This window comes from Cololabis saira, chromosome 14 (assembly GCF_033807715.1).
Source record: "Cololabis saira isolate AMF1-May2022 chromosome 14, fColSai1.1, whole genome shotgun sequence".
Taxonomy (NCBI): domain Eukaryota; kingdom Metazoa; phylum Chordata; class Actinopteri; order Beloniformes; family Belonidae; genus Cololabis; species Cololabis saira.
Window position 1 is genome coordinate 40640970 of NC_084600.1, and position 25353 is coordinate 40666322.

A 25353-nucleotide genomic window follows, 5' to 3' on the forward strand; every position below is an offset into this window, starting at 1 on the left:
ATTCCAGTTGATTTGTAATGAATCCAGAATGTATGACAGTTTTGTTTCTGTAATTGCATTACAGAAAATCACAATATTCTAATTTTCTGAGACAGTCCTGTATTTAATTTCTTCAGAATAAGACATCTTCACGCAGGTGTGAAGGGTGAAACAGTGTGAGCAACGCGTGGCCTTTAAAGTCAGTGCGTCGTAAACATGAAGTCCGTCACACGAAGATTTCCCTGCGTGTTTCCTGAGCGTCCTGCAGCGCCGGGCCCGGCAGGGCGGCAGCTGCGCGAGCGTGAGCGTCTGAATCCAGCTGGGTGTCCGGCGTGGCCGGAGGGCTGAGGAGCGAGTCGTAGTCGAAGCCCTTCAGAGGCTGCAGGGACAACGTGAGGCCTCGCCGAGCCTTGGCGGCTCGGTCGGGTCGTTCCCTCAGCTCCAGGATCACCTGGATCAGATATCAAACACAACTGCTCTGTTACACAAAGTAAAGGATTCATTGAACAAAGCATTGTACATTTTATAGAGGGAATGCGCATGACGTCACAGCGGGTTACGCCCACTGAGTGTCAGAAAGACTGAGTGTCAGAAAGACTGAGTGTCAGAAAGACTGAGTGTCAGAAAGACTGAGTGTCAGAAAGACTGAGTGGCAGCGTAAACTTTCAGTTTGAGCAACTGGAAAACATCTAAAATGGGAAAGAGCTGTTGTGCGATCGACTGTACTCATAGATTTAGCAAGACATTGGAGTTATCTTTTTACAGACTGCCAAAAAATAAGCTTAAGAGAGACAAATGGATCGCTGCAATTCACAGAAACAACTGGATTCCAGGCACCGAAACGTGGATTTGTGGTTCTCATTTTGTATCAGGTAATGTTGGATTTTTGGGTAGCTAACGTTAAACGGTCAAATCATAAAGTTCTGTGTCCTCATCACTTTAATTTCTACAACAAATCCTGCCTTGAAGTCGGACCAAGCGTCAAGACTTTTGTATTCCTTCAAGCTTTGCTTCGTGTATTTCCCCGGCGTAGAAATTAAGTCCATATAAATATCAGGAAACTGGATTGGTGTCCAAATATGAATGTCCATGGACCACTGGTTCTTGGTAACTGTACCAAATATTAATGTCCATGAACCACTGGTTCTTGGTAACTGTACCAAATATTAATGTCCATGGACCACTGGTTCTTGGTAACTGTACGGGTCTCTGTCAAGTCCAACTGACGCTAATTTAAGCCGATAATCGTTTGTTATCCCGTCTTCTCCACTAGTTGCAGCTGTTTTTTCCGATGTTTTGCCACTCAGTGAGTAAGGGGGCGTAAGTGGAGAAGTGACGTCAATGCAGACTCTATACTCTATATATGCAGACTATATAACACTATGATTGTTCCATATCAGACCTACTGTGTCGAGGTTTGGGGAAATGGCTGTAAAACATTTATTCAGTCCATTTTCATTTTGCAAAAAAGAGACATAAGAATAATCAGTAGAAAACGATGTAGAAATCCAACAAATCCATTAGTCCAATGTATTAGTAGATTCTGCAAATTATGTTTAAAGCTGATGGAACAACTTTACCAATCAACATTCAGAAAAGATTTGAAAAAAGAGAAAAGCAAGTATAACTTAAAAGGAACAGAGATCTTTAAAAAAGCAAGATTCAGGAGTAAACTGATGGAACGTTGTGTTTGTGTGAAAGGAATCGGTTTATGTTTTATCTGAACAAAGAAACCAAAGAATCCAAATCAATCCGTGTATCAAAAAAGTGTATCAAAAATGGATTAAACGGGAAACGGTCGTTATCCGTGTTTTCATTTTAGTTAGGAAACGAATACTGAGAAAATTAGTTGATTTTTCTTTTTCTTACTTTTGGTTTTATTTTGAAAACCGAATGAACGGATTCAAAACAAACAGTGCATTCAAAAGAACAATAAAAGCCAGTATGTTTAGGAGATATAATGAAATATGTTAGTTACGTTGGATTGACATCCCCATCGTCATGAAACGTATAAACATTGTTTGTTGGTTTGAATGGATTTACCTTAATTGTAACTTGGGAACTAAAAAGCCACGTGACTGTCTTTGTCGTCCGGCAGCTATTTTATTTTATTTTGTTATTGTTTTTGAATTTACGTTATTTGTGAATGGATTTCTTGGGGTAAATGTGGCAGATTAAATCAGATTATTCTTCTTTCTGATCCCTTTCATTCAGAATTTAGGAACATCTGTGTTTATATTAAATTGTTATTTTATTAAATAATAAATAAATGAACCTGCCAGTAAGGAAAACCTTGTTTCAAGTATCTGAGGTGTGTGAACTACATGTACCTCCACGGGCCGCCGCTGCAGCAGGTCCAGGTCAAACGTCGTCCCGTGGAAGAATGTTTGCCGTTTGAAGCGGTCCAGAGTTCTCAGGCGGCGGGTGGGAGTCTTACATAAAAGCTGCACACACCATGGAGTTTAGGTCACAATATTAAATGATCCGAACCTCCACAGCAGCAGGTTTAACGGTGTGTGAATACCTCGGTTATCAGCAGGGCCAGCTGGGAGCTGAAGCTGAGGGGAATCTCGTAGGGAAAGGTCCTCACTTTCCTCAGCATTCTGCAGTGGTCCGGTTCTGGAGACACGGGGAACTGCAGACACACATTAGGGGGATTTTCAATTAAAAACTAAATTTAATCATTGTTGGGGCTACTTGTCATGGCGCTCACCTTGATTTGATTTGATGATTTTATTTTGAACATGTAAAAAAGTAAAAAAACTGAAATATATATATACACATATATATATATATATATATATATATATATATATATATATATATATATATAGGATTGAAGTAAACACTTATCGAGTCCTACCCCTGAATCTTACACAGAGGTGGGTAGTAACGAGTTACATTTACTCCGTTACATTTACTTGAGTAAGTTTTGTGAAATTTTGTACTTTTAGGAGTAGTTTTGAATCACTATACTTTTTACTTTTACTTGAGTAGATTTGTGAAGAAGAAACTGTTCCTCTTACTCCGCTACATTAGGCTACGTTGAGCTGTTACTTTTCTTTTATCACTTTTATCCGCGTACGCGTCAATCTCATGACATCACTGGGTGATTCTTTGGGAAAAATGTTTGTTTTTGCATGTTTTGTCACATTTACACAGACTCAAACACACACAGAGTTTCTATGAGTTCATGTTTGTTCTAGTTCTGCCTGGTTAAAAAAGAAAAATACAAAGGCTTGAAATTTGGTGCTACTTGTGCTTAATTTATTTTTTTATTCTGTTATTATTTTATTTATTTTATTATTTAGTAAAGTACTTATTTTTATTCATTTTAATTAATTTTATTATTTTATTGATTTAATTTACCTGAAGATGATTATTTTGTACTTTTGTCTGTTTGAATGGTTGTGTTAAAAGAATAAATCAGACGTTACTCAACAGTTACTCAGTACTTAAGTAGTTTTTTCACCAAGTACTTTATTACTTTTACTCAAGTAATTATTTGGATGACTACTTTTTACTTGTACTTGAGTCATATTACTCTGAAGTAACAGTACTTTTACTTGAGTACAATTTTTGGCTACTCTACCCAGCTCTGATCTTACATACATTCTTACATAGTAAGACGAGTTTCAATAAGCTTACTTATAAAACACACATACCTACTTTAATAACTGTTCTATACAGTGATATAATACTCAATTATATGTATATATAAATATAGTCAAAATCAAAACAAACCAAGGCAAACAAAAGAAAACAAAACAAACATCAATCATTACTTTACTATAATACTACAATATAATAGAGAACAATAGACAGCAATGGTATAACAATATACTTGAATAACCATATAAGAGTAGATATGCTATATATACACTAGTTCATATATTTACCTCTAATTATATCCATAAAATTACTATAAATCTATACATCTATATGTATCTATATATACCTTTCCAGTAACCAATGAGAACAGCAGGATTCCCAGCGACCACCAATCAGCAGCGTGGTTGTAGGGTCCCCCACTCAGCACCTCAGGGGCTGCAGAGGAAACAGAGCCGTTTCAGCACCAGATATATTTCATATTTGCACCTTCATTTTTTCACTTTCTAACACCGTAGAGATGAAAATGCATGATGCATAAACAGTCCAGCATGTGTTCGTGTCGGGGGCCGTTCTCCTCACCCATGTACTGGATGGTTCCACAGATGGTGAAGGCTCTGCCTCCTCTCTCCAGGCGACGGGACAGACCAAAGTCAGCCAGGCGGAGGTGGCCTGGAAAAGGCCATTTCTCTCCATTATCAAGCCTCTAAAAGCACATTCTCACCACAAACGCAGTCATGACAGATAATGAAACATGAAATGTAAACACAGGCCCATAATAATGCGCTCACTCCCTCCGTCAGAGCAAACAGATGCCCTTTTTTGGGGTTAATGTGTGTTATTAGACAGCTGTGCACGTCCAGAGGTTTTCTGGAAGATTCTGAGCCTCTCGTGCAGACCGGAGCTCTGCTGCTCTCTGCTGGGACGAGCTTTCACCTACCGTGGTCCGTCAGCAGGATGTTTTCCATCTGGGGAGGAGAAATAAAACACAGCAAAGGGACCTAGTTTTCATCAGTGGGTAACATCACTATCATGTCATATTAAAACTGCACTTTATTATATAACAACAACATTTCTACCTGCTGCTTTTCAAATGTCATGCAGTCAACAAAATAATGCACACATGTCTGAAAATAAGAAATCAATCATTTCAAGGAATATAATATAATTTACCTTCACATCTCTGTGGATGATCCCAAAATCATGTAGGAAGCCTGCATGGGGGTGAGGAGGACAGGAAGTAAAGAAACACACAAAACAGAACATGAAACTCAGCTGCTTTAATAACAGGGTTGACGGTGACTACGTTTCCATGCATCAATAACCCTTTTAAAACCCGAATATTAGCAATAACCCGAATTTGCACGGCCATGTAAACACCAATAACCCCTTTGAATAACCCGAATTTGCTCATATTCCGGTTTTTAAAAACCCCAATATGACCCCTGGGTTACTCCTTTTAAAACCTGAATATTGGGTCATGTAAACGCCAAACGGAATATCCCGATTAAACGGAACATGAATCTGTTTTCTGCACATGTTCTGTTCACAAGGAATCCTGGTCTTTTGAGTCCAGGAAGTTCTTATAAACACGGAGAAACGCAAGACCAGGAGGAGACTAATCACTTCATAAATGTAATGAAGGATATGAACATTTCTGCATTTGTAGACGGTAGAAAGTACCGGGATAGCCAGATCTAGAAGAAGGTGAGAGAAAAGTTGCGCGAAGCAGCATTTGTTTGGAATTTGGATACAGGAAGAAGAAGCAGAAATGACGGGAATTGCATCATCACGTTCTCCATGCGTCGCTGGTTTGATCCAGATATCCCAAATGATTAATTACCATAAACGGAATATTCTGAATGTTTCAGTAACCGGAATATTAGCAATAACCCAAATTTTGACTGCATGTAAACGTAGTCAGTGAAGTCTATAAGGACATGGATGAATCCTGGTGCTGCTCGGGTTAGTGGATGCTCCTGGAGGGCTCACCCTTTTACTAAGTAACAACTAAAACACTTATGGTGACCTGCCGCGTGTTTCTAGATCCTACGTTTATACTCCTCACCAACAAAATGAATCCAGCCTGCTTTGAGTTAAAAGTGTGTTCGCAATAAATGTTAGCAGCACAGGGGCCAATGAGGCGGATTAAAAACAACAAGCATCTTCAAGCGTCTGACGAGACTAAAACATGTCGCTCCAATTCAGTGATGCCGTCAACAGGCTCGTAAAGATACACACAAAAGTCATTATCAGTTTGTATTGTATTGTACAAAAACTGTACAAAAAGGACTGTTTTTGCATCTCGGTCTGGTTGCTGGATCAGGACTTAAATATTTACATCAAACTGGACAAATATCAGAAGCAGAGGAACCAACTCTCCTCCTTTTGCATCTACTGACAGTAGTTAGATGGACATGTGTGTAAAAACTGTCCGTCTTATACACTCTTGCACACATTGAAGTTAAAACCACTTTTTGTTGCAAACTTATATTTTGCTCTAACTTAAAATTGTCATTTTTAGTCCCCAGTAAATGTTTGCACCCCTTTCCATCAAATAATAATGATTCTTTAAGGTTTGTACCATAAATACCACCCTCCTTCAAAAAGTTTGGGATGGATGATGATGAAAAATGACGATTTTGATGCAAAACATCAAAAAAAGCAAGAAGAAATCATTTATTTTGTCTAAATCTTTTTTTTTAAATTATGTATACGAAGAAATATTTACTGTGACTGAATGCTGTCAGATATAACACCCGTAAGATTCAAATCTGCCCCAATACAAAGCAACTGTTCTGTTTTAACTTTATCATTAAATTAGATTAAATAGATTAGCAATTAATAATCAAAATTATGAACTTTCTTTTGCTGTGCACCTGTACTCAAGCATAAATTAGTATACTGCATCTGAATATCTTATCTGTAATGTATTATGTAGCTACATACCGAGAGCACATCCCAACTCTGCTGCAAACACTCGCACCGTGTCCTCTGAAAACTGTCCGATCATCTGCCAGTAGGTGTACAGATCTCCTGTACTGCAGTAGTCACACACTGTGAGAGAAGATAACGTATTAAAACATGTTTCTGTGGCGCAGCGACAGATTCAGGGGAGGGGAAGGGCGGAGGAGCAAACACTGGTGAACAGAATCAGGAAGGAAAAGCGTGATCCTGAAGGGAACTGAATAAAAACATCTTCCAATAAAATAACCAAACAAACAGAAGCCATTCACAGCATTTTAATGATATTTTTCATTCTAACATGAGATAAAAAAGGAGCCTATTTGGGATTTTGATAACTGCTGCTAAAAAAGCGCTCATGAGACATTGGTTGCTCCCTGAGGCCACAATACAGGAGTGGATAAACTTAGTTAATGATAGGACTGTCTCAGAAAATTTGAATATTGTAATAAAGTTCTTTATTTTCTGTAATGCAATTAAAAAAACAAAAATGTCATACATTCTGGATTCATTACAAATCAACTGAAATATTGCAAGCCTTTTATGATTTTAATATTGCTGATTATGGTTTACAGTTTAAGATTAAGATTCCCAGAATATTCAAATTGTTTGAGATAGGATATTTGAGTTTTCTTAAACTGTAAGCCATGATCAGCAATATTAAAATAATAAAAGGCTTGCAATATTTCAGTTGATTTGTAATGAATCCAGAATGTATGACATTTTTATTTTTCTAATTGCATTACAGAAAATCACAATATTCTAATTTTCTGAGACAGTCCTGTATATGATGGAAAAGATTACATTTTGCCTCTGTCTGCAGAAAAATGTTTGTAAAATTGTGGACGAAAATGGGTTGTATATGTGAAGCCTTTATGCCCAGAATTTGTGGAGGTATTGAATAGATAAAACTTGTTTTGTTTTTCAGTCTGTCTCTCCCAGATTGTATAGAGTTTTTTGTAGTTTTTGTTTTTTCTTTCTTTCCCTTTTCTTATCTCTTATATGTTTAGAACTGGAAAAAAAACTGGATGGCGGATAAGAATATTACTGCTTTTACTTTGTGATATGTACTGCCATACCTAAATAAAGAATTTAAAAAAAAAAGAGAAAAAAGGAGCAGATGTTCAGCAGCACTTCAGATATCTTCTATCTAATAAACTTCTTCATCGCTGAGGTTTCAGAAAAGTATGATGCTGCAAAGCTTCAAGTCTACATTTTCATTTTCATTTCCATATTCTCTGTATTTATTTATGGTTTAAACGGTGTGATTCAGTGATGTGCTGCATAAAAAGTTCAACATCTGGTTCGGTGGCTACTGTGCTCTCGGGGGTGCGAACAATGTAGGTCACGCGTTCTGAGTCAGTGACTCATTTGGATAAAAGGGTAAACGCTCTGGAGGGAGAGGGAAGGACGGGGATGCAACTGACTGAGGGTTGTGGGGGTGAAGTCGGTGTTTCTAGGCAGGCATGAACATCCACTAGTCCAGGGGTCGGCAACCCAAAATGTTGAAAGAGCCATATTGGACCAAAAACACAAAAAACAAATATGTCTGGAGCCGCAAAAAATGAAAAGTCTTGTATAAGCCTTAGAATGAAGGCAACACATGCTGCATGTTTCTATATTAGTTAGAACTGGGGGGAGATTTTTTTTTCATTATGCACTTCGAGAAAAGTTGAAATGTCGAGAAAAAAGTCGAAAAGTCGAGAAAAAAGATGAAATGTCGAGATTAATGTTGAAGTACAATCTCGAGAAAAAAGTTGAAATGTCGAGAAAAAAGTCGAAATGTCGAGAAAAAAGTCGAAATATCGAGAAAAAAGTCGAAATGTCGAGAAAAAAGTCAAGATTTTGAGAAAAAAGTCAAAATGTCGCGATTAAAAAGAAAAGGAAAAAGGAAGAAAAAAAGAGAAAAAAACGAAAAAACAAGAAAAAGGAAAAAAAGAAGAAAAAAATAAAAAAAAAGAAAAAAAGAGAAAAAAAAGAAGAAAAAAAAAGGGGAAAAAAAAGGTCAAACATTTTTGAAAAAGCCCCATGAGCCAGCAGGGCGGCGTTAAAGAGCTGCATGCGGCTCTAGAGCCGCGGGTTGCTAACCCCTGCACTAGTCAAAGGACTGATATTCAGCTCAGCATCTTTAACTTGTGGTGTTCTGGGAGCCGAGTCGGGGTCGTTGAGCAGATACCGGTGAGGTTACACGGGGAGTGGGGGGTTCGGGTTGTGGGTCACCGGCAGCTGCCGACTCACTAATGTAGAGGTGGCGCTGCGTCTGCCAGCAGTCCTGGAGGTCGTGGACAAATGGGTGGCGGACCTGACGCTGCGGGCAAAGGTCAAAGGTTGGAAAGCTGGAAGAGCTCGATTCTGACCGTCAGTCAAGGAGACGGCCGTGGGTCCTTCCTCCCTTACTAGCATTCATTCTTCCCAGATTACTTAATTTATCATTTCTTTAAGCTCTTTCTAAATATCACCAATCTACGGAAGAGTATTAGGGCCAGGCAGGAGAAAAATAAAAATAATATTTTAGAGGAGGAAGATTTTTTTTTCATTATGCACTTTGAGAAAAAAGTTGAAATGTCGAGAAAAAAGTTGGAATGTTGATATTAATGTTGAAGTACAATTTTGAGAAATAAGTCGAAATGTTGAGAAAAAAGTCAAAATTTTGTGAATAATGTTGAAATGTTGAGAAAAAAGGTGAAATTTCAACTTTATTCTTGAAATTGTATTTCAACATTAATCTTGACATTTCAAAATTTTTCTCGACATTTCGACTTTTTTCTCCAATCAAGAATAATGTTGAATAATGTTGAAGTACAATTTCGAGAAATAAGTCGAAATGTTGAGAAAAAAGTCAAAATTCTGTGAATAAAGTTGAAATGTTGAGAAAAAAGGTGAAATTTCGACTTTATTCTTGAAATTGTATTTCAACATTATTCTCAATATTTCGACTTTTTGCTCGACATTTCGACTTTTTTCTCAAAGTGCACAATAAAAAAAAAATCCCCCTTTCAAATATTTTTTCTCCTGCATGGCGCTAAACTCCTCCGTACCAAATCAGTAATCATTTGTAAACAAACAAAAGAAAGCTTTACTTATGAGGCAAATACAACATCAGATAACCATCAGTATATAACTTATGTCCAGAGGCAAAAACCCCCTAAAACCAACTAATATCCTGCCGTAGATGTGTCGGTGGAGGATTTCTGGCTGAGGCATGAACCAGTTTCATCCACATTTCACTTTCCAGTCAAATGGCCTCACTTCTGACACCTGAACACACCACAATGCAAAAGAGGTTGTCGGTTCAACCACTGCAAGAAGCCCAGTTTGCTTAGGTCCAAAACAGGCTGTTTATTGTCACACTTCTGCCACATGAGGTTGCAGGATATGAGGCATGAGGTTGTATGGATAAGCTGTGTTTAGTTTTCTCCATTATGGCCAAACATCTCCACTTTAATCTCATTTATCCAAATGAAATTGCTCCAGAAATGATGTGGTATTTTTGTGGGCCTAAGCTCTTCTGCCAAAGTCTTCCTACAGAAGGACTTCCCCTGGAAAATCTAAACATTTCTCCAAACCACTCAAAATCTAGTTTCCAGCTGTTTTTGGCCTCATTAATACGATATAGTTGTGCTGTAATGCTTTTCAATCATTAAACATTACATAACGATGTTTCCTGTGAATAATCATTTGAACAATCATCCGTTGCCTTCATTTTCTTGCAAAAGTGTCAAGGCAACGAGGCTTGCTGGGATGTCCTTTCCTGGGACGACTGGCAACCATCATGACTGGATCCCACTTGTGCATTTAAAATCTGGCTTTATCTTAAATCCATTAATTAATAAAGAGAAAATAATCTAGCTTTATAACACTTTCCAGCCTGATTGTCAGGAATAGTTTCTTCCAGATCATTACTTATGTTGTTCCTCTTTGGCAGTGTTAGAATGGTACAAACTGCTAAACCTTGTGTTTTTAGAGAGGCTCTCACTCCTGCTGATGATCAGTTATTCAAGCACTTTTGATTAACATCATCTCTTTTCTAATTAACCTCTAAATTACAGTGGAAGCATTTTCGCTTTAACCTCATTAAATAAATGTCAGAACGTGATTAATCGTGTGTTTAGTTGGTATTTACATAATTTTAAGACCCGCTAAGGATAAGATGATTTTTAAAATATATGTTATGATATTTAAAACCTAATGATTGAAAGAGGGGGTACTTTCTTTTCATATTACTTCAGTTCACTTTATTTCTATAGTGCTGATTCACCACAAGAGTGTGTATATAATAGCGTATCATCTGCATACGTGTACCTGGACAATGACTTCTTCTTTTGACTGCTCCAAAACCCCAAGTCTTAGTATCTCGGACTTGGGTATAACCTGTTGCAGACACAAATACTGCGATGAAATAAGATCACAAGAACAACAAACCTTCCAGATGAAGTACAGTTTTTGTACAACAATCCCATAAATATGTAAATACTGTTAAAAGCTTCCCAAAGTAAAGCGAAAGTTAAGAGAATGTTGACCCCTCAAAAACATACAGAAGCTACAATAAAGACTTTTGGCCAAAGCAGTGTATGATGTATATCGTGTGAAAAATATGGTGGTTTGTCAACATTAAAGTATGAGAACATACTCAAGAAAATAAATATACAGGACTGTCTCAAAAAATTAGAATATTGTGATAAAGTTCTTTATTTTCAGTAATGCAATTAAAAACAGAAAAATGTCATACATTCTGGATTCATTACAAATCAACTGAAATATTGCAAGCCTTTTATTATTTTAATATTGCTGATTATGGTTTACAGTTTAAGATTAAGATTCCCAGAATATTCTAATTTTTTTAGATAGGATATTTGAGTTTTCTTAAACTGTAAGCCATGATCAGCAATATTAAAATAATAAAAGGCTTGCAATATTTCAGTTGATTTGTAATGAATCCAGAATGTATGACATTTTTTTGTAATTGCATTACAGAAAATCACAATATTCTAATTTTGACAGTCCTGTATATTAAAATAATAAAGAAGTAGGTGAGCATGAACTTTTTATGTTGATGATAAATGGGACTTTTACACTTTAATTTATGTTTCTTTGGTTATTTTAAAGTCACTCTATGTGATAATAGCACTTCTGACAACATGGAGGTTTAGAGATCTGCAACACTGAAAGTGCTCATGAGTTATGTCTTGTAATACCGCTTTGTCCCACTAGAGGTGCACTATGTTACATCTTATTTGAATGCCAGAGATCACTGTTCAGGCTTTAATTTGAGAAGCTTTTAACAGTATACACACACAAGGAATATCCGACTTTTATTATTATAAATTATTTTATAATAATATTATCTATTATTGTTATTATATTCATTTATTTTCATGTGATACTTTATTTAATATAAAAGATGGCAATTTGTTCATGGCTCTTACTCAAATAAATGTAATCTAATCTAAATCTAAGTGGTAAAGGTCAAGATAGTGGTTTTCATTGTTTATCAAATTTATCCAAAAGTGATCTCAACTATATTGTACTACTGCTTTGTTTACTATGCTTTAGCATCTTTTTTATTATTTAGGGAATTGTTGAGCTTGGTCGGAATTCTGCTTCACAAACATGTGATAGTTTATTTTTAATATAAAATATGGCATTTCTTTCACGGCTTTTAGTCAAATAAATCTATGTAAAATGTAGGACTCACCTTAACAGCGTAGGTTCTCTGTCCGGCCTTGTCCCTCACCTTCAGAATCGGTCCAAAGGAACCTTTGGCGATGTATCCCAGCACCTGAAGAAGCAGCGAGAGATGAGATGCAGAGGCGTGAAGGCAGCCGGGTTACTACGGCCAGTGTTGGGACTAACGCGTTATTTAGTAACGCGTTATAGTCAGTACTCGAGTTGTAAAAAAAAAATCAGGGGGGATGGTGGATTTGATCATATGGGGACAGATAATTTGTGCTGATTACAAATAATATAATATATTACAAATAATAGCAGTGACCAAAACACCTGCAGAAATACTGCAGGAATGACATAGCAGCAGTTAAATGCAGCCTTCTGTAAGCTTTAAATATCCACTGGGCTTACATCAAATACATCAAAACACAAGAATAAAAAACAGTTTTCCGAACTTATCAATATGATTCTGTCCTTCACAGGATAAGTTAAATGGATCACTGCAAAAACTCAAAATCTTAACCAGAATATTTGTCTTATTTCTAGTTAAAATGTCTCATTTTAGTAAAAAAAAATTACATTTAAAACAAGACTCATCACTGGAAAAAACAACAATTTTCACCTGTTTCAAGTAGATTTTCACTTGAAATAAATAGAAAAATCTGCCAGTGGAACAAGATTTTTTTGCTTGTAATAAGAAGATAAATCTTGTCCCACTGGCAGATTTTTCTACTTATTTCAAGTGAAAATTTACTTGAAACAGGTGAAAATTGTCAAATAAGTTCTGGTGATGACTCTAAATGTTGAAATAGCAGTAAAACCACATTCATTGATGAAATGACATAAGGGATGGAAAGGGGGGATGGCAGTTTTACAGGGGGGATGATTTGGACCGTTTTTATTTCAGGGGGGGATGCCGTCCCCCCTCATCCCCCCTCAACTCCAGTACTGGTTATAGTAACGCTGTTAGTTTTGCGGTAACTAATACTCTAACGCATTACTTTTTAAATTCAGTATCGCAATTACCGTTACCAAACGGTGCGTTACTCCGTTATTTCTGGCTACAGTGAAGCTTTTTTCCCCCACACGCGGAGACCGGAGGAAACGTAGTGTGTGTGCTTTCAAAAACATGACAGTCATGAGCCAAGAGAAGGCCAGTTTCGCAACGTGGAGATATTGTCATTACAGTAATCCTTGGTTTTTCGCAGGGGTTACGTTCCAAAAAGAAGCCGTGATAAGTGAAATTCTTTTTACAATTATTATAGAAGGCTTCAAATTGCAGAGATCAGCACCGCCTCGCACGTATTCCTGCTCTTCTGATGCCGCTGCATCTCAACTCTGTAGCGTCTTTTTCTCCTAAAGCCGCGGTGCAGGTGGGTTTTTTCGAGAGAAGAAAATAGTTATGGGTCCTTGTTATCCCTCTTTTTTCTTCTGGGCAAAAAGATTCTTATAAACCGACTTGCCACCATGGATTATATCTGAGACTGTAATGAACGGTCCTGTTCTTCAGCTGCTGCTGAAGCTCATTGGCCGTTCTCAGCTTGTTGCTAAGCAACCAACATTATTGACACAGGAAGTGAAGAAGCGGGTTTAGGATGCAGAACACGATGCACAATATAAATCCATACAGTAGCATGCTGAAATGAAGGCTAGAGGAGCATTAAATGGAAGCATTTAACATAATGTTTTTTTGTGGACTATAAGCTGCTACTTTTTTGCAGCATGCAGCTTATACAAAGGTGCGTCTACTCTGTGGATTTTTCTTCCACCGCTCTAACCGGAATTAGAATCAAAACTAAGACAAAATAAATGCAAAGAAGAATACGCTACTTCTTCTTTAGCAGATACAAGTAGGTAGAAGCAGATTTTAAACAGATAAATAGATAAATAAATACCGGTTATTTTCTCTTGGTTCTGTCCTGCTTTAAACAGCAAAGTTGCTGCCGTGTTAAAAGAAAGGATCTATTTAGGTACATGTACATTATTTACAGTTCAAAATCGTTCTGTACATGTAGTAAATATCTAATCTAACAACATAAATATCTGCGGCTTGTATATCTTTTCTTTATTATTTTTTTAAAAATAGAGCGGGTGCGGCTTACAGGACTGTCTCAGATAATTTGAATATTGTGATGCAGTTCTTTATTTTCTGTAATGCAATTTAAAAAAACAAATGTCATACATTCTGGATTCATTACAAATAAACTGAAATATTGCAAGCCTTTTATTATTTTAATATTGCTGGTTATGGCTTACAGTTTAAGATTAAGATTCCCAGAATATTCTAATTTTTTGAGATAGGATATTTGAGTTTTCTTAAGGTGTAAGCCATGATCAGCAATATTAAAATAATAAAAGGCTTGCAATATTTCAGTTGATTTGTAATGAATCTAGAATGTATGACATTTTTGCATTACAGAAAATAAAGGACTTAATCACAATATTCTAATTTTCTTAGACAGTCCTGTATAGCAGGTGCGTCTTATAGTCCAGAAAATACAGTAACTAAAAAGTTACTTTTCATAGTAACGCATAACTTTTTGGTCTAAGTAACAGATTACTAACTAACTGAGTTACTTTTTAATGAATTAACTAGTAATGGTAACTAGTTACTTACCTGGAAGTGCTCGTGGCCCGGCACGCTCCTCTGAGGGAACTCGGGCAGGAACATGGTGATGAACGCCGGCAGGGTCCACTCCGCCCTCCAGCGGCCCGGCCCGACGCCCGCCAGCCTCAGGACGTGCTCCGGCACCTCGGCCGTCTTGCCCTGCAGCATCCGGCGCTGACCCAGACGCAGGGCGGGCGGCGCCAGGCGGCACAGGCCCGCCGGGAGGGACAGACCCATGCTGGACAGGAAGCCCCGCCACCCGGAGGCCACGCGCTCATCGTCCTGGCCGTCAGAGGGCTTCTGTTGGGGGAGAAGAGCCGGTCAGTGGATCCCAGCCAGAGCTGGGTAGAGGAGCCAAAAATTTGTAAAAAAAATAGAGGTAGAAGTAAAAAGTAGTGATCCAAATAATTACTTGAGTAAAAGTAAAAAAGTACTTGGTGAAAAAACTACTCAAGTACTGAGTAACTGTTGAGTAACGTCTGATTTATTTTTTTAACACAACCATTCAAACAGACAAAAGTACAAAATAATCATCTTCAGGCAAATTAAATCAATAAAATAATAAAAGAAATTAAAATGAATGAAAAATAAAAAATAGTTTAGATTAAAATAATCTTAAAGTAAATTCAAGTACTGTAATAAATAATTAAATAAATAAAATAACAGAATAAAAAAATAAATTAAGCACAAGTAGCACAAAATGTCAAGCCTTTGTACTTTTCGTTTTTAACCAGGCAGAACTAGAACAAGCCCATGAACTCATAGAAACTCTGTGTGTGTTTGAGTCTGTGTAAATGTGACAAAACATGCAAAAACAAACATTTTTCCCAAAGAATCACCCAGTGATGTCATGAGATTGACGCGTACGCGGATAAAAGGGATAAAAGAAAAGTAACAGTTCAACGTAGCCTAATGTAGCGGAGTAAGAGGAACAGTTTCTTCTTCACAAATCTACTCAAGTAAAAGTAAAAAGTATAGTGATTCAAAACTACTTCTAAAAGTACAAAATTTCCCAAAACTTACTCAAGTAAATGTAACGGAGTAAATGTAACTCGTTACTACCCACCTCTGATCCCAGCACACACAAGCACCAGGTTTTAATCACGTACAGAACCAGAAACCGTCTATGTCTGTTCTGGCCTCAATAAGGACTCTGATGATTACGAGCGCTGCTCTGTTTCTGCTCGACCTTTCGGGAGTTTATAGACAAGAGGGTAAAACTTTCTGCAGAAAGATACCTTTATTCATTTTATACGGAAGCGTATTGCATTCACTTGAAAAAAAAAAATCTGCTCTGTTTTTCTGAATTAACGAGATAATTATCTCAGAATTCCGAGATACGACGGAGATAATAAAAATGGAAATTACGAGAATAAAGTCATAATATTACGAGAATAAAGTCGTAAAATTACGAGAATAAAGTCGTAATAGAATAAAGTCGTAACATTACGAGAATAAAGTCGTAACATTACGAGAAATAAAGTCGTAACATTACGAGAATAAAGTCGTAATAGAATAAAGTCATAATATTACGAGAATAAAGTCGTAACATTACGAGAATAAAGTCGTAACATTATGAGAATAAAGTCGTAACATTACGAGAATAAAGCCGTAAAGTTATATTTATATATTTATAATATATTTAATATTACGACTTTATTCTCGTAATATTGCGACTTTATTCTCAAAATATTACGACTTTATTCTCGTAATATTACGACTTTATTCTCATATTATTATGACTTTACTCTTGTAATTTCCTTTTTTTTTGTTTTAGTTTGGCCCTAATACTCCGTCGTACCGAGAAAAGTTTAAATGAAAAAAAAAATCTGCTCTGTTTTTCTGAATTAACCAGAAACTTCACAACTTGCAAGAAGCTGTCATTCACTTGAGAGCTCGATTTCATGGAAGCAAACATGTTCCTGTCCAGTTTAATCCAGTTTTATTTTGATTTTGGTTTGAAACATTGGGAGATACTCTTGTCTTTAAGTTATATAGATGGTATTGTTATTAGTTTGTCGACTTTCTAGATGAACTCCAAGATATTCTTAAGAATTGACCTGCTCAATGCATCATGTAGGACAACAGTACTGTGATCCCCCATCAATCTTGGATCTAAGACCATCTCTCTAGTTTTTAATTCACATGGCTTCACATCGGTGCACGGCGGAGCAGCTCGGTGCAAACGCAGCTCTTCTGCAGAGGGATTACGTTTTAGTAGCACTTAGGAATATTAAAGCTTTTTAATTCATCTGTTCAGTGAAACATGTGACCTTTATTGCACATATTTAAAGAACCAAGTTTGGGGGAATCAAGTATGACTCAGACTGAAAAACAAAACAAAATAAAAGGTTTATTTTTGACATTTTGTGGAGAATCATTTGCCTCCCTGAGATGTAAAAACATCACAACAGGTTGGGTCTCCTCCTCAGTGTTGTGTCTGCAGCGACACCACAAAGTCCTTATGAACTATAGAAACGGCTGATACATTTATAAAACAGATTTAGCACATTACTGGATGAACCGTTTAACTTTTATCAAATCAATGACACTTTCCACACTGTAAGAAAAAAAACTTTGTTTTTACAGAAAAAAACCGACAGCTGTGGTTGCCAGAATAATATTGTAAAAGATACAGCGGATTGTAAAACACATTACAGAACAACCTGGGAATTTTACAATTTCAAACTGTAATCCTTTACAAAATAACATTATACAATTTACGTACAAAACTGGTCAATTCAACATCCATTTTCAGCCAAATTAGTATGACTATACCTTCATTAAAGCTATTTTCTCCTGTACAATGTACGTGCAGCCATTGCTTATTTTACATCTAATCCCATTAAATTTCACTGGAAAACATCAAAATAGAGGCATTATTAATCGGTAAAAGCCTCATTATAATTTGACTGAATTTTTCCGCTTATTTTATTAAAAGATTGTGTGTTGTGTAATATATTTTGTAGTATTAATAGCTGTGTTTTGCTGTGAAATAAACATTTACATACTATCATAGAATTCTTTGAGTAATGTCTTCATTAAATGAGTTATTACCAGTTAGACAGACAAACTCTGACACAATGTCAACAAAGATTTTCATCTGTAACATTTATGGTCCTTCAGCGTTTTTTTTACGGTAATTTCTACTGGCTTTTCTTGCAGTGAACAGACTCATTCCTTTTGGTCAAAGGTCTTGCTGTTGTTCATGTTGCCACTGTTTGGTTTAAGGTTTTCTCCCACCAGAGTTTTTACCTGCCACTGTTTTATGTTAATGTAATAATTGCTCTGGGGTCGTGTTCTGGTCTCTGGAAACATCCTAGAAACCACTTCTGTTGTAATAGATGCTATATAAATCAAATTGAATAGAATTGAGTTGAATGTTAGTCATGTGTCATGGTTTATTGGGACATTAAAAGGAGCTGAGCTGTGTATAAAATCATAGACCCCCGTACTTTCATGTTGTGACAAGTCCAGCTGTCAGCTGCAGGAGTATTTACACTTAAATCCCACCGTAAATGTATAACCTAGAGCCTGGTGAGATGGATTATCTCTTTTATAGTTGCTCCAAGACTATACTTTTGTTTTTCTTGCAACAGTGTGAGGTAACGTGAGATGAATCCTAACCTAAACTCTCTCCCAGAGCAGGCCCGTCCTGGTTTCCAAAGTCTAATCTTTCCTTACTTCATACCTCTTTTCAGACAATTTGCATTAATCAATGTAATATCTGAAGGTATACATACTTACAAGGTTATTCAATTGGAAATGTTGTTTATATTAGTTTTTTCTTATGTAAAAATGTGTTTATGAAATATACAGGACTGTCTCAGAAAATTTGCATATTGTGATTTTCTGTAATGCAATTACAAAAACAAAAATGTCATAAATTCTGGATTCATTACAAATCAACTGAAATATTGCAAGCCTTTTATTATTTTAATATTGCTGATCATGGCTTACAGCTTAAGAAAACTCAAATATCCTATCTAAAAAAAATAGAATATTCTGGGAATATTAATCTTAAACTGTAAACCATAATCAGCAATATTAAAATAATAAAAGGCTTGCAATATTTCAGTTGTTTTGTAATGAATCCAGAATGTATGACATTTTTTGTTTTTTTAATTGCATTACAGAAAATAAAGAACTTTATCACAATATTCTAATTTTTTGAGACAGTCCTGTATATTGCGACGATAAGCAATCGCAAATGATGAATACTGGTGAATATATATTCTGAAATTCTTGGTTTTATTCTGAAATTATTGATTTATTCTGAAATTCTGAGTGTGTAAAATTGAATATTTTTTGTTGTTTGGTTCTGGCTGGTTTCAAGAATTTAAGGGGTTGAATTCCATTACATATCAGATAATTTCTGTTTAGATTTAGTTATGTTTTAATTGTAAGGATTGTATTTTATAGTTTTATGTGTGCAATGTAAATGTTGGACCCCAGGAAGAATAGTCTTCACTGCGGTGAGGACTAATGGGGATCCGTAATACATAAATAAATAAATATGTTCAAGTTTTTTTGGAAATTGTTCTTTTGTAAATACTGTTTATTAATCACTTTTGTGGTAATTGAAATAAATTAATTCAATGATTGATTCATTCATTCCTTCCTTACTTTTCTCAGGGTCTGTACATTGTTTCTCTACCGTGGTGGACCCTGGTAGATCTTTAGATACAGATATAACCCTCTCTCCAGGGTGTTGTTGACTTGCCTGTGTGTCCTGAAAGGGGGTCGGCGTCACCATGGAAACAACCCTGTGGTCGTCCATCACGGTTCTATGTTGCAAAAGCTGCCGAGTGTTTTCCCTCTGTCTCATTAGTATGCACCAAAGATGTTGATTTGTTCACTTCTGAGGTCCCTGCTATCTTTCTGGAGGATTTTTGTTGCTTTTGCAGCCAACGGCCTGCTTTCATTGTGCTGGGAACTTCTATTCACAGCGCTGGCCTTCAAAGGCCCCACTTAGCATCAGCTCCAGACTGTTAAGCTGCTTTATTCAGGAAATCATGAAAAATACCCAAAATATGTGCAAGAAATAAAAGCACAGATTTATGCATATTAACCCTTGTTCTGTCTTTGGGTCAAAATGACCCAATTCTTCTATCCTTCTTTCCTCCTGCAATGCTCTGTCTTTCCTTCTTCCTTTCCTCTTTTCCTCCTTTTTTACCCTCCTTTACTCTTTTTTCTTCCTACCTCCCTTCCATCATTCGTTCCTTTATTACTTTCTTTGCTTTTCCTTCCCTCTTTCCTTATTTTTTCCATTTCTTCCTTCTTCCCTCCCCTCTTTCTTTCCTTTTCTCCCTTCTTTTCTCCCTTCCTTCCATCTTTTCTCCCTTCCTTACTCCCTTTCCTACTTCCTTCCTTCTTTCCTTCTTTCCTCCTTACTTCCTTCTTTCCTCCCTTCCATCTTTTCTCCCTTCCTTACTCCCTTTCCTACTTCCTTCCTTCTTTCCTCCTTACTTCCTTCTTTCCTCACTTCCATCTTTTCTCCCTTCCTTACTCCCTTTCCTACTTCCTTCCTTCTTTCCTTCTTTCCTCCTTACTTCCTTCTTTCCTCCCTTCCATCTTTTCTCCCTTCCTTCCTTCCTTCCTTCCTTCCTTCTTTCTTTCTTTTCTCCCTTCACCCTCCCTTGACCCAAAGAAAACACAAGGGTTAAAGAGGTTTTATTGAGAGAATATCCTCCAATTAAATCTTAATCTGAACTTTAGGGAGAAAATATAACTAAACCTTGAATATTTCATGACCATAGAGCGAACAGCGACGTATAAACGACAGATAAAGGGATTAATCTTGTTCTTCCTAGAAAAGCTGCATGTTGGCATTCAAATAGATCCTACTTCTTAACCTGCTGACCTGCACCCACATAAACGTTGCTACAGACCAGTCACATGACCAGCAGCATCCTCCCCCGGCAGGAGGCCGGTGGGCCCTGCAGAGATCATTCACAGGAAGGTTTGATGGGTTTATATGGACCCGAACCCTTTAAACCAGGGGTGTCAAATGTGCGGCCCGAGAGAGGTTTTCATGTGGCCCGCGAGAAGTTTCCCACGCAAAAAAACAAAATGTTAATTTACTAAAAAGGAAGGCATAAATAATTGCCATGAATCGCAGCATATCCGATAATATATTTCTTCTACAAATCCATCGTTATTCCACAAATAGAGCAGTTTTCTACATTTTTTTAGTTTTCTAGAATGCATTTGCCGATTTTATTTCTTTGTAGACAATCGTTTATTTTTATTAACTGACTACTATTATATATTTTCGCAGGAAAAATATCACTGCTAAAAAAGATGATAGAAGATATTTATTCTGAGAATTTCAGTTTTGAATACGAGGATAGTGACAAAGTAAAACAGTTAAAAAAGAAGTGCTGACTTTTTCGGGACACTGGCGTAAATATCCGTGCCAATTTTTAAAAATAAATACACTTAATTGTACTGGAAAAATCTCTAAATCACAAAGAAACACTCTCGGATGTAATAAGAAAGATTTTGCTTTTAATTAAATTTCCTATAAAAAAGCGAAATATTTGAAGGACATACTTGTTTCTGTTTATCTTTGTAAAATTATATTAAAAGTATCTTACATAATTTGAAAAAAACAAGAAATTTCAAGAAAAGATCCTGAAGAAATATATTTTACATAATTAGAGTGTAAACAAAGTGCATATTTCTTTTAAAATGAACTCAACTGATATTGGATTAGATAACAATAGTAAAAAAAAAAGAATAAAAAAAAATAAATTTCGCACCGTTTTTGTTATTTTGAGCGTGCGGCCCGCGAGAAAAAAATTGGTCAAATCCGGCCCGCCAAGTAAATAAGTTTGACACCCCTGCTTTAAACCTAGTGGTATCTGAAGGCTCAGTGGAAGCAACGCACAAACACCCCATGATGCTCAGAAGGATCCTGCTCATCGCCTGCTACCAGCTCTGCAGAATATCCTTATATTTGTAGCAAAAAGGGGAACAAGCCTGGAAATCTGGCTTTGCAGGTACATCTTTCTAGATGTGGGTCCCATCTATCTATCAGGCTAAGAACCAACACCATAATAGCTGGTTTTTCTGTCATGAACTCAGGGATCTGCTGTCACAGACTATCTCAGAAAACATCTGAATATTCCCATCTAACCACTTCTTACATCAAAAATTAAACTGGGAAAACAGTCCTTGTGCACGTTGCTTAGAGATGACAGAAACAATGGGGTTCGGGTGTCTTAGCTGGCCATAACATAAAATATTTAATAAATATCCACATGCAACCAATAGACTGCTCCTTTGTGAGAGATAATAACTTCTGATTGATAACTTTATTATTTTAGCTAAGTATTACAAACATGGATGCAGACGCACTAAAGTTAAGCTTTAGATCCAGAACTTTAAATATAACATTGAGATAAAACAATGAGATAATAAAACTAAAAAATATAAGACAGAGTAGTAAGAGCCAATAAAAATACAGGACTGTCTCAGAAAATTAGAATATTGTGATTTTCTGTAATGCAATTACAAAAACAAAAATGTCATACATTCTGGATTCATTACAAATCAACTGAAATATTGCAAGCCTTTTATTATTTTAATATTGCTGATCATGGCTTACAGTTTAAGAAAACTCAAATATCCTATCTCAAAAAATTAGAATATTATGGGAATCTTAATCTTAAACTGTAAACCATAATCAGCAATATTAAAATTATATAAGGCTTGCAATATCAGTTGATTTGTAATGAATCCAGAATGTATGACATTTTTGTTTTTTTTAAATTGCATTACAGAAAATAAAGGATTTTATCTAATTTCTAATTTTCTGAGACAGTCCTGTATATGACGGGATGCAAAGCCCCCGATTTTTTTGGTGTGTTTGATTATTATAAGCAGCAATGAGACTCCGGGCCTCGTGCTGCACGACAGATCTCTGACGCAGAGATGTGCTCAGTGAAGCTTGCAGGATGTCCTTTAAATGTGGACCTCATCAGCTTCAGTTACCACACGTCTCATGCGGGTTAAAGAGATGTGCCCGGTGAAGCTTGCAGGATGTCCTTTAAACCACATCAGGGCACGCAGCTACACTTCCCCAAGTTAAATACCTGCCATGGACGAGACCTGCAACCAACACCTGCTCAAGCAAAAAAGGCGATTGACCTTACCTAGAAAAGTAAAATGTTTAATGTTTACACCTTAATATTTCCACTTTTGTACAGTAAATTTGTTTGAAATTGAGCATATTCGTATTGATTGTAGTCCTGAAGAGAGGTATGTGAGGTATTAGGTGACATTATGGAAGAAATCATTTGTACAGTCTCTGCAACACAGAACCTAAAGCAAAAAATGCGAGTGACCTTTGTAATAGTTTACACCTTATTATTTCTACTTTTGTACAGTAAAAGAGTTTGAAATTGGGTGTGCTTGTAGTGATCGTAATTCTAAAGAGATATCTGAGTTATTAGGTGAAATTATGGGGAAACACATTTTTACAGTCTCTGCAACACAGAACCTGAAGTAAAAAAAAAAGAAAAAAGTGTTTCATTATTTTCTTTTATAGTAAAAGTGTGTAAATATTACGGTGGAATTATATGAAATATATATGAAAATAAATAAATATCTGCATTACCGCAAACTCAGTAGCTTTATTTTGAAAACCGCTGTTTTTGAGCCGCATTCATTAATTTGCAGTAAAAACACTGAAATATGAGCGCACATGAAATGTAGTAATATTAGTATTAATGTAAGTATTAATGATGGCTCTGGCTTGACCACAGTCAGAAATGAAAGGAAGGGAATTTATTCAATTATATTCAATGTTATTTATATAATCTAGTATATCTAGTATATTGAACCAATAAGCTACCTCATACTGTGCAATATTCCTCATCCATTAGGTACAATATTCTTCACTCATTCTTGTGCATTATTCTCTCATTCATTCATTTTCATAGTGTATATATATTTATGTTTCCTGTTTCTTATTTTGTTATTTACACAGTCTTTATTTACATAGTCTTTGCATGTGTGCACTTTATGGAGCTCATTGTACCATTATAATGATAAGGCTTTCTATTCTATTCTATTATGTTTAGTAGGAAACCAGTTCAACGCGTCAATACCGGAAACGAGGAATGGAGCAGGAAATGAAACAAAGTACTAACATAAATCTGTTTAAAAAGAAATACAAAAAATTATTTATAAACAGGTATATGGAAGAGGAAATGGGTTGACGGGGAGTGTGAGAAACAAATAATGTGGGGAAAAATGGTATATTATACTTGCTTAAGATATGTTTAGATATTTATGTAGTATATATTATCTGTTGAGAAGGATAGTTGAAATTATGTAATGTATGTTATATATTTATTGGGTATGTAGCACATATATATTTATAGGGATATTTATGTAGTTTATATAGTGTATATTTATATAGATGTATATAATAGTTGTATTTTCTAGATATTGATATAACATTTATGTAATATTTATATTTTCTATATACTTATATGGATAATTATGTAATAATAGGCATGTTTACAGAGTATTTATATAGATTATATTTATATGGATATTGTGTAGATATAATAATAGCAATAATGTAAATCCATAGTGTTATAAAGGGGTAGGAACTAGGAAAACGTGTACACTTCTTCCTACTCCTTTTTTTCGAACACATGTTTATATGAAGATGTAAATGTTTATCTTTTTATTATTATTTTTACTTTCATTTTATATACATGTTCGAAATAGAAATTAATTAATTCATTCATTCATGAATTGGCCTTCAGAATAAAAGTGCAATTGCATGATGTCCTTTAAATCACTTCAGGGGACATAACTACAGTTCCTCAGGTGAAATACCTGCCATTGCCGAGACCTCCAACCAACACCTGCTTAGAAATGAGGGAAAGGGAGTCTAATATTTAATGTTTAGTAGGAAACAAGTTCAAATCCGGAAACGAAAAATCTATTCGCCTTCAAAATAAAAGCGCAAGTTGTAGTTAATGTGGAAAAAGAATAACATTTAGTGATGAATGATATAATTAAAGCGTTTTAAATAACTTTTATCTTAGTATAATGCTTAAGGGGGGGAACTAAAACGTTGTTTCCGTCCAGCATCCTTCCAGTCAGCTCCCCTCCTCTACCTGAGCCGATATTTGCTCACCTGGCTGTTTCTGCTGCCGTCGGCCCCCATCGGTGGATCAGCGGGTTCCTGCGGTCCCGCATCCGCTCCAAACCCGCTCCAAACCGCCCCGTCCACCGCGCAAAGTGATGCTTTTTCAGCAGAACCTGCAGCCCAGCCGACCAGGCGATGCAGAATGAGACACGTGATGAGATAAAAGACAAGTTAAGCCTGAATAAATTATGGTTCCGCGTTAAATCGACGCAGAACTACGGCATAGGGTTACGCCGTAGGCTCTGCGTCGGTGTAACGCGGAACCATGAATCAGCCTTTAATCCCGAGTATGGCCGACCAATGAGAACTCGAGTTCAGCTCCCCCTGCTGGACGGTGACGTTACTGCAGCAC

General features: G+C 36.3%; 1 protein-coding gene across 1 annotated transcript; it reads right to left on the reverse strand.

The window, feature by feature from the left end:
* Nucleotides 1-74: 74 nt before the first annotated feature.
* On the reverse strand, nt 75-25107 carry rskrb (ribosomal protein S6 kinase related b). The gene is made up of 13 exons (XM_061739205.1): nt 24990-25107; nt 14837-15127; nt 12248-12331; nt 10855-10923; nt 8791-8860; nt 6538-6645; nt 4762-4802; nt 4529-4556; nt 4171-4260; nt 3938-4026; nt 2504-2614; nt 2310-2423; nt 75-430 (listed from the first exon to the last, which is right to left on the reverse strand). Exons 1-13 carry the CDS (start codon nt 25017-25019, stop codon nt 206-208), a joined length of 1350 nt encoding a protein of 449 aa, XP_061595189.1. The 5' UTR covers nt 25020-25107; the 3' UTR covers nt 75-205.
* Nucleotides 25108-25353: the final 246 nt, after the last annotated feature.

What these genes read in the sequence shown, in the direction of transcription:
- rskrb (XM_061739205.1), bottom strand. Translation starts at nt 25,019, where the DNA reads ATGGGGGCCGACGGCAGCAGAAACAGCCAG. An exon ending in TCATCCACAGAGATGTGAAG is followed by an intron (nt 4,557 to 4,761) that starts GTAAATTATATT and finishes TCTCCTCCCCAG; the next exon opens with ATGGAAAACATCCTGCTGAC. An exon ending in TCTCATTGGTTACTGGAAAG is followed by an intron (nt 2,615 to 3,937) that starts GTATATATAGAT and finishes GTGTGTCTGCAG; the next exon opens with TTCCCCGTGTCTCCAGAACC.